This window comes from Hylobates moloch, unplaced genomic scaffold, assembly GCF_009828535.3.
Source record: "Hylobates moloch isolate HMO894 unplaced genomic scaffold, HMol_V3 SCAFFOLD_17, whole genome shotgun sequence".
Taxonomy (NCBI): Eukaryota; Metazoa; Chordata; class Mammalia; order Primates; family Hylobatidae; genus Hylobates; species Hylobates moloch.
The window spans coordinates 12,775,149-12,790,129 of NW_026652292.1; the positions used below are offsets into that span (position 1 = coordinate 12,775,149).

General features: G+C 37.5%; 1 protein-coding gene across 1 annotated transcript in view; it reads right to left on the reverse strand.

Moving 5' to 3' along the window:
* The window catches only part of DNAH5 (dynein axonemal heavy chain 5), a 329,923-nt gene that overhangs the window by 184,351 nt on the left and 130,591 nt on the right, over nucleotides 1–14,981 (reverse strand). Inside the window, exons 19-23 of the mRNA XM_058430225.1 lie at nucleotides 12,239–12,404; nucleotides 11,217–11,456; nucleotides 9,118–9,308; nucleotides 8,942–9,029; nucleotides 2,808–2,941 (exon numbers count right to left, since the gene is read on the reverse strand). Of these exons, the coding sequence (XP_058286208.1) occupies nucleotides 2,808–2,941; nucleotides 8,942–9,029; nucleotides 9,118–9,308; nucleotides 11,217–11,456; nucleotides 12,239–12,404 (819 nt within the window). The remainder of the gene's footprint in view (nucleotides 1–2,807; nucleotides 2,942–8,941; nucleotides 9,030–9,117; nucleotides 9,309–11,216; nucleotides 11,457–12,238; nucleotides 12,405–14,981) is intronic.

A 14,981-nucleotide genomic window follows, 5' to 3' on the forward strand; every position in this document is an offset into this window, starting at 1 on the left:
ATTACAGGGTTCTAAATGGTCTGATTATTTTAAGTAAATTGCACCAATCTGCACCAAACCAAGAAGCAGTTCCACTCCAACTCCCCACACACAGCTAAAATGTCCCTCCGAGTCTCAGGTTTAATGGATGTTGATACTTCCCATCCATTAAAATGCAGAAAGCTAAACCTATCACTGCCTATCCCAACCACAAATGATTCATTTACATGAACTGAAGTGTTGACATGCAGACCAAGAATGCATTGCAACAGCATGTAGACATATTCACATATGTATGATGGTTTGAAGAATTAATTACAGATTATTGAAGATTCCCAGAAATGGATAGAAGTTCCAGAATCCGGACTCTCTCACCACCCAAGCTTATAATATTAAGAATATACCTTAACTAAATATGTTGGAGGGTATTCTTTTAAAGTGTCTGTCTTTATTAAATTGGAACTTTTTCACATGGAGGTAACACAGGCCTTGAAAGGAAAATGACCTCAATAGGAAAATTAGGTGAACTACATATGTAGAGTTGTTCTGATTATGTAACCAACGTTATTTTGATTGTTTGGTCCAGCTCAACGTTTCTATATATTTTTTTTTCGAGACAGAGTCCCGCTCTGTCACCCAGGCTAGAGCGCAGTGGCACCATCTCAGCTCACTGCAAGCTCTGCCTTCTGGATTCAGGCAAATCTTATGCCTCAGCCTCATGAGTAGCTGGGATTACAGACATCCGCCACCATGCCTAGTTAATTTTTGTGTTTTTAGTAGAAACAGAGTTTTACAATATTGGCCAGGCTGGTCTCAAACTCCCAGCCTCAAGTGATCCTCCACCTTGGCCTCTCAAAGTGCTGAGATGACAGACGTGGGCCACCACATCCAGCCTCAGCTCATCTTTTTAAGCCAGGTTGTGTTAGAAGTTGATGACCAACCTATGGGCATGCTAAAGGCAGGTTGGGTTTACATTCTAATCCAATCAGCTATAGCAACAGGATTTTCCCCTAGGGACAGTATTCAGGTAACTCAATAAATATTTATCTAGTACTTAGATTATTAAGCTCTATACTGAATGGATTTTCTGTGGTTGAGGCAGAATCATTCAGAAAGGTCTATGGCTGTGGAGGGCTGGCTACATCTAATACTATGACTAAGTGTACATATATTCTCCCAGAAACAATTTGGCTATCCTATAAATCTGGAATAAGTTCTTCAAGTTGTTATAAATGCCAACCTTTTCTACTATTTTAAGGAAAACTAATATCTGAGCATTTCCTTCATATAATGTAAAAGCAAATACAATAAAAGTGACACAGAGGCTGGGCACGGTGGCTCACGACTGTAATCCCAGCACTTTGGGGGGCCAAGGCAGTCAGATCACCTGAGGTCAGGAGTTTGAGACCAGCTTGACCAACATGGTAAAACCCTGTCACTACTAAAAATACAAAATTAGCCCAGTGTGGTGGTGCATGCCTCTAATCCCAGCTACTCAGGAGGCTGAGACAGTAGAATCGCTTGAACCTGGGAGGCGGAGGTTGCAGTGAGCCAAGATTGCACCATTGCACTCCAGCCTAGGCAACAAGAGTGAAACTCCTTAAAAAAAAAAAAAAAAAAAGACACAGAGATAAGTATTTTGTTGCCAGCACTGTATGTTAATTTTAACTATGATTTCTTCCTCTTAGATTTTCATAATAGTGGTTGATCACACTAGAGAAACTAGTGGATCTTATTGCTGATTTATTTTATTTTCTAGGAATACTGAGGCACTTGAAAATATTTCTGAATGTTTATTGTTATCATGGAATACTTTGCTTATCATTCAGTATAGAGCTTAATAATCTAAGTACTAGATAAATATAAATATTTATTGAGTTACCTGAATACTGTCCCTAGGGGAAAATTAAATACAGGACCTTTGATATATTAAGAAAGGAAAATTAGAAGTGTATAAATGCAAAAGATTTCCAGTTCCCTTGGGAACACATGAAAACTGAACTTAATAATATTTTCTCACATTGTTACAGCAATGGAAGCTTTTCAGAGTGCTTTCAAACGAATGTAACTCATTGGATCAAAACTGAGTAATAGAAAAAATGCACTTACTGAACAGTGGGAAACATTATTAACAAGTCAACAAGTCTTACTGGCCATGTGAATTACAAGAGTTTTTTTTAAAAAAAAAAAAAAAAAAAAGATGATTTCAGGGTTTTAAATCTTTTTGTCTGTAAAATAGATTTGCATGAACAAAAAAGGGGAAGTTGAGAGGAGATTATGTGGAAAGAAAAAATTGCCTTCAATGTACATTCATTTCCAGTTCAAGTTTGTATTGATAATACTAATATCTTCTTCATTCTCAGTTTCATCTAATTTCTATGTGGCGATATAAATAAATTTTTATCTGATATTTTATAACATTTGCCAGGCTACTCAAATATGAAAAAATGACTACAAACCTTATTCTATTTCAAATATGTTAATATCACTGGTTCTTTGAAGGTGAATTATAACAACAGTCTGACTCGTACTGTGGAACATATTAGATTTTTTTAAGTTAGATTCATTTGTATTAAAAGAAGATATTAAAAGCATTAAACAAAACACAATATGAGAGTAGGAATAATTTTCTTTCACCTTGCAATCTAGAATGAAAGATCTTCAGTTAGACAAACATTTGCTGAGCACACACAAGATGCCATTAGCTGCTCCCTGAAAGCACAGTGTGTGAGACCCAGGCTACATACAGGACAACTTTGTGATGTTCCCCTTCACACAAGTGCATGTTGCAAAGCAAAAGGTCCGGCTGCCAGACCCTCTTGACATACCTTTTTGGTGGAGTTGATAATTGTGCTAAGCACAGAAACTAATTTTACAATCTCTTTGTTTTCAGAAACATTCTTATAATAGTTCTTGGTTTGCACAGGAATGGGTAAATTTACAGATGCTATCTCCAAGGTATCTAAAAAGAAAAAAAGAAGAGAAAAGTTTACACTACTAGCACAAGAATGTACTTTTAGAAGATGAGGATAGTTCTGTAATAGTAAAGCAAGGACTTCTGAAAATCTTCTCCTTTATAAAAGCAATGAAAATAATGGAAAGAGTTGTCAATGTCAACTTTTCAGGACTCTGTAAATTAATCAAAGCTTGCAATAATCCAAAAAGTGTTTATTCAAGAACAATGCTAAATCTTGGTAACAACAGCAAGTTTTGTGGTGTTTTGACTTGCTCTATTCCCACTGCCGCTCTCTGGCTATAGGGTAGCCTTGAAAAACAGCAGCCTTACAACCACTATAACTGGAGGAAAAAAACCCACCTGCAGCCTAGCAGTCCCTGGAAGGGCCAGCCTGGGCTTGGAGCTCCTTAGGGAGCTCCACAGAATTCTCAGTCTTTGAGCTGTCTGGGAGCTCCCTGGAAAAGCCTTGTTCAAATAGTTTATTTTTATTTGACCTGACTCAGAACTCTCTCAGAAAAAAAGTCCTATCCCCATGGCATTTGTCAAAAGACTATCAGCAACAATTGCTTAACTTCACAGCTGCCTGAGGCAATAATAATATTAGTTGGGGGCAAATAAGAGGTAGGCCAAAAAAGTTAAAAATCTGGGAAATGAGAAGAATGAAGTCAGCAACATGGCTGAATAAGAAGGTCCTGGCTCTCCCTCCATCCATGGACACACCCAATACACATCTATTCTCAGATCAATTCCATCTGAGAGAAAGTCAGACCAGTGGAGAGACTCCTACTTATGTTATAACCAAAAACATATCCACATCAAAGGGCAGGAAAAGTGGAGACACACTTGGACATGGATCCTGGCCTGGGCACTGAACCAGAGAATTGGGAAAGGAATCTGCGACACACAGTTTCTCTCTGTGGAAATGAGGCTTTGGACCTCACATGTATCACCATAACTCTTAAGGTTCCCCATGGTTTGGCTCTTAATTCACCAATTCTGAGAGAGGAGTGGATTAGACACACAAGAGTCTCTCTAGACCACAAGAAAAAAGTGATGGCTTTACACGGGCATGAAGCACTTACAGAGGCTTCATTCTGCGGAAGTTGTGCAGAGATGGGGCTTTAAAACCATGGCCCCTTGTTTCTCCCTCACATCAAGTGCCCCAACATTTACAGCTTCCACCCAAGGGACTACATTCTAAAACTCCTATCTCTGGGAGCAGACGGGACTGGCATTTGTGTGTCTCTCTAGACCACAGGAAGAAGCGGCCATTTAATATGAGCACACAAGCACTTCAACAGGCTTTATCCCCCAGGAGCAGTGCAGAGAAGGGGCTTAAAAAACAGTCTTCTGCTTCTGTCCAGAAGGGGTTAATGCTATGCACTGAGTGCCCCAACTTCTGCAGCCACCTCCCAAAGGACTCAACCCTAAACCTCTTAGCTACGTGAAGAAAGGGCATTAGGCATATGTGAATTTCCCTAGATCACAAAACAGAAAGGAAGTTTAAATGGACATGGAAACACTACCAGGGGCTACAACCCCTCAGAACAACGCAGAAAAGGATCAAGAATGTGCAGCTTCTGTTTTCTTTCTGGGAAGGGGCTTCTGGCACCCCTCAGTGGCTACTTGATGGCCTGGCTTCTAAAAACTGTACATCAGAGAGCTAATGAGGCAAACAAACAGGAGCCCTCCAGCAGCTGGAGCCAGAGCTCAGCACTTCATGAGTCTTCCCTCCGGCTCACCTAGAGATAAACCTAGGCCTAGCCATTCTTTCTGGAAGGAGTTACGACATGCACCAAGTGCCATAACTTCTATAGCTCCTACCCAAAGGACTGTCTCTTTAATGATCTAGCTAGCTCTGGGAGTCAGTGGGTCTTTGCACTTTTGAGTAGCCAGAGACCATGGAAAACAAACAGGTGGATGTACAATGGGCCAACTTCCATCAGTTATCTCCCCAGAATCAGAGGATGCAGCCTGAACATGATTGCAGGCATTTGCCACAGATCCTCTCTCTGGCTTAATGCAGAGAATTGAAGATAAATGCCTGTGCTCAGCTTCACTGTGAAGACAGAAAAAATTGGAGCATGCATTCAACACTCCAACATTTCCAGCTACATCTAGAGAATCTAGCTCCTACCTTACCAGTCTTAGGGATACTGACAGGACATATCATATCTGAACCTCCAGGGTAGGGGGGACAAAAAATAGAGACGGCAGTCTGGACAAACACTAAGATTAGAGAGGCATCTTGAAATCTCTGGCTAGTCAAAGTAGTGAGATCCTCCCACATGAGGTCAGTCTGACAAGACCGAAAGAGGTAGCTATCTTTTATAATACACAGAAACCAACACAGAGGGTCAAAGAAAATGAACAAAAACAGGGAAATACAGTTCAAATAAAATAACCAAATAAATCTCCAGAAACGGTTCTGAGTGAAGTGGACATATTTGATTTATCTGACAGGGAATTCAAAATACAGATGCTCCTTGACCTGTGATGAGGTTACATCCCAATAAATCCATCATAAGTCAAAAATATCCTAAGTCAATAATGCACTTAATACCCTAGTAAGCCTATTGTAAAGTTAAAAATCTGTAAGTCAAACTATTCTAAGTACAGATGCTCTTTGACTTACTATAAAGTTACTTCCTGATAACCCCATTATAAAGTCAAAAAAAATGTGAAGCCAAACCATTGTAAGTCAGGGACCATCTGTAATATTCATAAAGATCCTCACCAATATCAAGAGACAAATGCAAAAACAAACTGAGAACGTCAACAAAGACAGAAAGTATAAAAAAGCACCAAACAGCAAACATAAAACTGAAGAATGCTGTAACTGAACACAAAAATTTAATAGTTTCCACAGAAGACTAGATCAAGCAGAATTAGAAAAAAATCAGTGAATTCAAAGAGAGGTCACTGAAAATCATCCAATCTGAGGAGCAAAAAATAAAAAGAATGAAAAAGAATGAAGATATCTTAACAGACTTATGGGACACCATCAAGAGGAACAACTTATGCATTATTGGCTTGCCAGAAAGAGAAAAGAAAGACAGAGGAAACACACTCAGAGAAATAATGGCAAAAACTTCCAAGCCTGGGGGAGGAAATAGAAAGCCAGCTCCAGGAAGCCCAAAGGACATTAAATAAGATTATTTCAAAAACACTCACACCAAGACACATTATAATCAAATCGTCAATAGCTAAAGATAAAGAGTGTTGAAAATAGCAAGGGAAAAGTGGTTCATTGTATGTAAGAGAACACTCACAAGACTATCAGTAGATTTCTTAGCAGAAGCCTTGCAGGTCAGAAGTGAGTGAAGTGATATATTGAAAATACTGAAAGAAAATAACTGCTAAGAATATTATATCCAGCAATTCTATCTTTCAAAAAAAAAGAGATGGTATAAACTTTCTCATACAAACAAAAGCTGAGAGAGTTTATCACCACAAGACAGACCCACCTTATAGGAAATGCTAAATGGAGATTAAGCTGAAGGAAGAAGACACTTATTAGTAACATGAAAATACATGAAAATATAATACTCACTGATAAAAGTAAGTATATTGGCAAATCCAAAACACTCTAATACTGTAATGGTGGTGGGTAAATCATTAATATTTCCAGCAAAAAAGTTAAGAGGCAAAACTACTAAAAGCAACTAGAGCTACACAAATTTATTAAGGGATACAAATTATAAAAAGATGTAAAATGTGACATCAAAAACTTAAAATGTACGAGGTGGGGAGCAAAAGTATAGAATTCATATATGCAATCAAAATTAAGTTGTTACCAACTTAAAATAGCCTATAATAAGTATAAGATGTTTTATGTAAGCCTCAGGGTAAACACAAAACAAAAGGCTATAACAGATACACAAAAGAAAAAAAAAGATCCAAAATATATTACTAAAGAAAGCTATCAAACCACAAAGGAAGAAAGAAACAAAGGATCTACAAAACAACCAGAAAACAATTAACAAAAAGGTAAGAGTAAGTCTGTACCTATCAACAATTACTTTGAATGTAAATGTATTAAATACTCCAATCAAAAGGCATAGAGTGGCCAAATGGATTAAAAGACCACAAAAAGACCCAACTATATGCTGCTTACAAAAGACGCATTCCATCTTAAAGTTCACTCATAGATTGAAAGTGAAGGAATGAAAAAATAAACTTCATATAAATGAAAAAACAAAATAGACTTCAGATCAAAAAGTGTAAAAAGAGACAAAGATTATCATATAATAAAAGGGAATAAATTCTTCAAGATGATATAATTGTAAATACATATACACCCAACACTGGAGCATCTAACTATATAAAGCAATTATTAACAGATCTGAAGAGAGACACAGACTAGAACACAATAATAGTAGGAGATTTTAATACCCTACTTTCATCATTGAACAGACCATCTAAACAAAATCAATAAAGAAATATTAGACTTGAACTACACTTCAGACCAAATATACCTAACAGACAGAATATTCCATCTAACAGAAACAGAATATACACTCTTCTCGAGTGCACACAGAACATTCTCTCTATGATAGATCATATGTTAGACACAAAACGAGTCTTAACAAACTTAAGATCAAATTATAACATGTATCTTTTCCAAACCAATCATATGAAACTAGAAATCAATCAGGAAAAAAATCAAACAGGAAAAATCATGCAAATGTTTTAAATATGTGAAAATAAAACCATATGGTTCTGAAAAAAACTTCTCAAATCAGATCAAAGAAGTAATTAAATGAGAAATTTTAAAATATCCTGAGACAAATGAGAACGGAAACATGACATATCAAAACTTATTGGATGCAGCAAAAGCAGTTGTAAGAGGAAATGGTATAGCAAAATAAACAGCTAAGTCAAAAAAGGAGAGAGATCTCAAATACATAACCTAAAATTACAACTCGAAGAACTAGAGAAAGGAGAACAAACAAGCCCAAAGTTAGCAGAAGGGAGGAAATAAAGATCAGAGCATAAACAAATGAACTAGAGACTAGAAAAACAATAGAAAAGATCAATGAAACAAAAAGTTGGTTTTCTGAAAAGCTACACAAAATTGACAAATCCTTAGCTAGACTAAGTAAAAGAGAGGACTCAAGTAAATAAAATCACAAATGAAAGGAGATATTACTACTGATAACCCCAAAATACAAATTATCATGAGAATGCTAAGAACAATTTTGTGCCAACCTAGAAGAAATGAATAAATTCCTAGAAACATATAATTAACCTACCAAGATGGAATCAAGAAGAAATTGAAAATCTAAACAGACCAATAGTAAGAAAAAAAGATCAGTAATTTAAAGTCTACAATCTAAAAAAGCCTACCACCAGATGGTTGCACAGCTAAATTCTACCAAACATTAAAAAACTAATATCAATATTTCTCTAGCACTTTAAAAAATTGAAGAGAAGGGAATACTTCCAAACTCATTTTATAAGGCCAGCATTACCCCAATACCAAAGCTAGCCACAGATACTACAATTTTAAAAACACTACAGGCCAATATCACTGGTGGATATAAATGCAAAAATTCTCATCAAAATCCTAGCAAATTATATTCAACAGGGCATTAAAAAATCATTCGTCATGATTAAGTGAAATTTATCCCCTGGACGCAAGATTGGTTCAATATACGCAAATCAATAAATGTGATTCACCATATTAACAGAAGTCAACTAAAATGGTGATATTAAAATACGTGGACCTTCATACTTTGTCAACTTCAAATTGGCTCATAGATTAATATTCTGATGTAAAATAAATTAAGAATTACATGGAGGGGTTAAAAAACATTTAAGCTCGGCCGGGCGCGGTGGCTCACGCTTGTAATCCCAGGATCGAGGTGAAGCAGAGACCAGGTGAACCTCCATGTTAGAGATTGCACTTAGCCGGGACGGCTGGGGCCTGTAAGACAAAAAACATTTAAGCTCAATGAATGCTGATTTACAATGCCTCTTTTAAAAGACTAAAAGAACATTTACCTTGAAGTTCATTTTCTCCCATTTCAACATCAGAATCACTGTCTTCATTACTCTGCAAAGCAGCCATTTTTCTTTCTTGTATCTTTTTCTACAATGTAAAAGGATATTTTTCAGCTCTGTCCCATCTGTAAAAGAAGTGGTTTCCATATGAAACCATTTCTGCACCCCACACCCACCTGGGACAGCAGTTCGCTGCTCCACTGTCTGACCCCCTTAGGGACACTGATGATGCACTCCACGGCTTTGTTCAGGGTCTGCTGTACCTCTTCCAGGGCAGGGGCCATGACGATGTTGGGAATGGCCAGAGTGACACTTGCCCGGAAAATGGGCAGACTGTTCTGCTTCATGTTAGAGGCACTGTTACTGTCTGAGTTAACCCAAAACAAGGAAGAATTCACATTTTTAATTTAAAATAAGATTTCCTTCCTTTGTAACCATAAAAATTAAAACAACACATAATAGGTATAAAATCTAATAAATATTTGTTGAATGAATGAGTCAATTAAAACTAATGGAGGATCTGGTATTGCTCAATATAACAAAGCAGTTCAGGGGAACTCAAGGCATTTTTTGCTGTTTACAGCTTCTTGGAATACTCTCCACAAAGAAACCCACTGTGTGGGATCAGGCTAAATTATAAACACTTCTCTAAAATATTAAAGATGATTCTTCCAAATAACAGGATGCCAACAAATTAGTTAAATGTAGCTAAGTAAGCCAGGAATGAAGAACAAGACTGTCAGCATAAGCCAAAGTTAGAACAAATAACCACTTCAGAATTTCAGATAAATCATAGGCCTTTCCTACCATGGTGTGTAAAATCCAAATGTGGAACAGTTAAAAAAATGGAAAAGAAATAAAGTGTAATTCGCCATTCATATAGAAGGAGCTTTTAAGGTTGAACATAGGTATAGGTATGTAGATATAGACATGTATGTATATGTGTCTGTGTATCATACATAACTTTATGTAGTTGCAAATATCTGTAATAGAAAAGCTGGGAAATAGTTGTGATTGAATATTTAGCCTAACAGCCAACATTTATCAAGTTCTAGTAATAACCCTGTGTCAAAGAAAAGAACTATCCTCCATCCTGAATGAAGTAAAACATACTAAGCCATGGTACCAAACAAAAAAAAAATCTTTCAGAGTTTCCACTTTCATTTACCCACTTTTAATTAAACATTAAAGATGCTTTCCTTTAAATGCCAATATTCAAAATATACTTAAAAATTTTATTATCCTATTATTTCAGTTTTCATTAATTACTATTATTTGTTTTCTTTTTACCATTTTTAACTTAAAATTTAATTTCAGGATTTCTCTAGATTTGACAGATTTTTGTGGCCCACCTGAAAAATACAACGTCTATTACTGAACTGTGCTGAGGAAAAGATGATGCTATTGAAAATGAGGAAACCAGCTAGAAAGTACTAAATTAGCATAAAAATAGTAAAATACATATATATCCTTTGAAGAGTGTGACACTAGTAAGATGTTTCCACTTTGTAAGACTGGCTAACAAACTTAATGATTTAACAATGAAAGAATCTTTTCCATATAACTTCTTTTAAAGTATGTATTTTTTCTTTCACCAATTAAAATAATTTTATATATTTTCATCTTGTTACAAAAAGATTAAATGTACTACCAATTTTCATGTTATTAACAAAAGCTTAAGCAAACTATTTAACCTCCCTGTGCTGTGCTCTAGTTCTCTGATTTAACATGAGAGTGATGACAGTATCTACTTAATAGAATTGTTGGGATGATCAAAGTTCATAATGTTTAAAATTACAAGAAGGCACTAAATAAACGGTGGATATGGCCAGGCGTGGTGTCTCACGCCTGTAATCTCAGCACTTTGGGAGGCCAAGGCGGGCGGATCACCTGAGCTCAGGAGTTTGCCACCAGCCTCACCAACATGGTGAAATCCCGTCTCTACTAAAATACAAAAAATTAGCTGGGCGTGGCGGCGTGCACCTGTAGTCCCAGCTACTTGGGAGGCTAAGCTAGAGAATCACTTGAACCCAGGAGGCGAACGTTGCAGTGAGCTGAGATCGTGCCACTACACTCCAGCCTGGGCGACAAGGCGAGACTCCATCTCAAAAAATTAAAATTAAAAAAAGATGAATATTTTTAATTACTTAAATTTAACAGCAATGTACACGCACGTGCACGCACACACACACACACGCACACACACACACACACACACACACACACCAGCAACTATGCCTAATCATCCACTAAGCAAACCATATGAGATTATTACCCCGGAAGTTAATTGTGTGAGAGGAATGAATACGTTTGCGAATGGCCTCTAGTGTATTCCTTGTAACTTTCAGAAGAGCATCCATGTTCTGATGGTTGAAATGAGACAGCAACTCGCGGGCTTCTTCCCCTAACATCTCAGTTTCTTTCTTTTTCCTTGTGACTATCGTCAAAAGCAGGGCATCGGCCCTGGCATTAATGGATGATGTCAAGGTGTCAAAATTTCCTTCTTCTCTTTTTGCTGTTACAAGATGAAAGAGATAGAGATAAGTTAGATGGATGGATGGAGATAGATAGATAGATAGATAGATAGATAGATAGATAGATAGATAGATGATAGATAGATAGATAGATAGATAGATAGATAGATAGATAGAATCATCTGTTGCAATTAAAGGATAAATTACATGCAAGTTTAGTATCACTTAAACATCACACTTCTTAGGAAGTGAGGACATCAAAACACAGGAGGAGGAAATCAGGAACCAGATGGATTGATGGAAGCATCTCCTTCTCAATACAAGAAAACAGCCAACAAGAGAGGCAGGAGCTATGGCTGGAAAAGCTACACTGGCCCCCAAGGACCTGGGTTCTGGTGCTACCTCCCACCAATAGCCCTAACACTTTGGGGGGATAATTTCCCTTCTTCACATCCCAGTGTTCTCCTCTGTCCTGTAAAAGGTGTGCTCAGTCTAGACGCTCTCCGAGGGGAATTCCAGTCAATAATCCATCAAACTCTATTGATAAGGTAAAATAAAACACCCACCCACACATAAATGCAAAGAAAGCTAACAAGGGCCAATGCAAAGTGCATGTTTGCAAAGTTTAACCAAAAGTGGTAGGAATTAACAACATAGAGTCAATAAAATATGCTCAGGGCCATAATTTCAGATTTATACATATCATTAGAAAATTGAGAGGATGTTTATAGAAGTATGAAATTAATTGCTATGTAGAAAATTAGTTTTAGTTTTTAGTAAATGTCATAGAAAAACAAGACCCTTTCATTACCCCATCTCTTACCTGAACTTTCATTTTTGTAATTAATACTATTCTCATCGGATATTTTTTCACTTTCTTCTTTAGATAAAACTTCCACATCCAGCAACATATTTACAAGCTCATTGACTGCCTCCTCCACTAATGAGCTTTTAAAATGTAGTATTTGTGCACCATTTACACAAAGATCCTAACCAAAAAAAAAAGATAGCACAGTGGTATATGGTTTATCTAGCTCTTGAGAGCACAGAAACAGTGCTAGCAATGCTGTGGCTCAGCCTCCAGGTGAGATTTTAGCCCCAGTGATGCTTGGCCACATCCTTCACAATAGCACAGGCCAGGTGTCCTGTAAAGGAATGTGTTAAGGACAAGGGAACCAACTGGATCAGTGTAGATGTACCAAAATTACAGGCACTTCTCCACCAGTAGAGAAAATATCTTCAAAAGCCATCAGCAGCCTCTCTACTCATCACATTTCCTTCATATCACATAAATCGGATCCAGCCACCCTTCTTTTTCTCCTTGTCTTTGCCAACAAACCATAGTCATCCCCTCATTAATTTCGAAGACACTACCCACCCCTCTAACTATATTGTACATTTCTCAAGAATGGATTTAATAAATATAAACTAATATGATTTGAGGCATGGTGATCAATTCTGGAGGAGATTAGGTAGACAGATAGTTATAGATGGATGATATACACAGAATCAGTGATTTACCACCTGGCTGGAAAGTAAGCCCATGAAACAATGGACTGTCAGCTAGGCACAGTGTCCAGCTCCATTCCAAGTTCCAGCATTATACACCTTTAAACTTATATGGCTTGAAACTAGGATTCAAATCCTTGCTCTGTGTGATCCTGAAAATCCTTCTCAGTCTCAATTCCCTCATATGTATAATGGTGATAATAGTAGAACTCACTGTAGTTTTTGCAAGTATTCCATAAAATAAATGCAAGTAAAATACTAACAGCAGTGCCTGGCATAAAGTAAGCACACAAGAAGTGCTTGTTATTATTATTGGTTGGAAAATCACAAACATCCACAGGACCTAAATATATGCAAAGGTTAATCATCTCATTCTATGTAAACTAACTCCTCAATTCTCTGAGAGAATACTAATATTTTTTAAAGTCTGAATCTTAAGTCCTCTGACTCTACCTTGGAAAGAAACACACATGTGGTCTCCATTTTCAGGGCCAGCACTCACAGGGAATCCTCAATTAACTTGCAGCTCTTTCAGTCCTCTCAGTAACACAAGGACGTGTTTGAAATAATAAAATTCCTTTGTATTGAGGGTTCTAGAAGATGAGATTGATAACCTCTCAAAGACTAATATAGTTCCAACAACGTTGTTTACATCTCTTAACTCTTTCTCTCTTTGAGAAGGCATAACCATAAAAATGTAAACATCATAGAAATTAACAAAGCAGAATATAAACGCAATGAGGAAGAAGAAATAATAAATAGACTCATTAAAATATCCCCTAGGACAAATAAAATAAATGAAAGATGCTGCCTCCACTTATCCTGCTTCATTTCAACAACTAACCTCCATGATGACACCCAAAAGCTGAAACCCACCAAAAGGGCCTGTCTTTCAATCCTGAGTGGTGTCCTCCTTGAATAATCAGCATGGGGCTCCACCATTTCCTCATTCCCATGATGCTTCAGCTTTGGCAAACCAGGAACCTACTAGATGCCATGTCTTCTCCAGGTCTCTTCACCCTCACTCCGTGGTTCATGCCCTCTCCTAACATGATTTCACACTTCAACCATTGTTTTGCTAATATCCTTTACTCTATCACTCTCTCAACCTTCCACCGCCCCACCCAGGAGACGCCCAACCCAAATACACCAGGTGACCTACCCTCTCCACCGGCACGCGTAGGTCATGGTGATGCAGATGCTTGGCACTGGGAATTCATGGTCCCCAAACTCAAACTGGCCCCTAATGCTACTCGGGAATCATTCTACGTGACTATGGCCACTTCCCTCTACCAAGCTCCATAATAGCTGTGCCTTCAAAAGCCCTGTGTCCTCAAATCGTTACACCATCCTTCCTCACCATACTCAAAGAATGACCTTGATTTCTACAGCACAAAGCAAATGGAGGTCATGACACAGGGATTCAAACAACTCCCACTGCCTTCATGCAGAAGACAAATCAGCCTCCATCATGAGCCCCTTTTCCTCTTGTTTTGGTGAATGCAATCATTCTCCTTTTATTCAAGGCAAACTCCACAACCTGAGTTCTGAATCACAGCTTCTCTGGCTTCCTCAGAAACCAAGCCTACCCCTTTCTTCCTCTCTACTGATTTTCCACCTGAGCGTATGAACACCCAATGTACTTCAACTCAACACCTTTCTCCAGCTACAATATGCCTCCACCTCAGGGCCTTTGCACATGCTATTCTGCCTGGCATGTTCTTCCACTAAAATGTTCACATGGCTTGCACTCTCACTCCCTCCCTTCAAATCTAACCATAGAAGTCATCAGTGACCATGAACATAAAATCACAGCTTTCTGTCAGGTACTCCTTTTCTCCATCATCCTTCTCATTTTTCTCCATAATTGAATCATGAATTCAAATAAACTCAAGAGAAATGATTTACTAATACCTATATTGGTAATCAAAAATGCAAACTCAAATTGGGTTCCACGATTTTGCTACTTAAACTAAAAGTAGTAAACTATAATAAAACAGTGGTTGTTGGAAGTGAAATTGGTACTACTGCATTGCTGGTGGCATTGTGAGCTGATA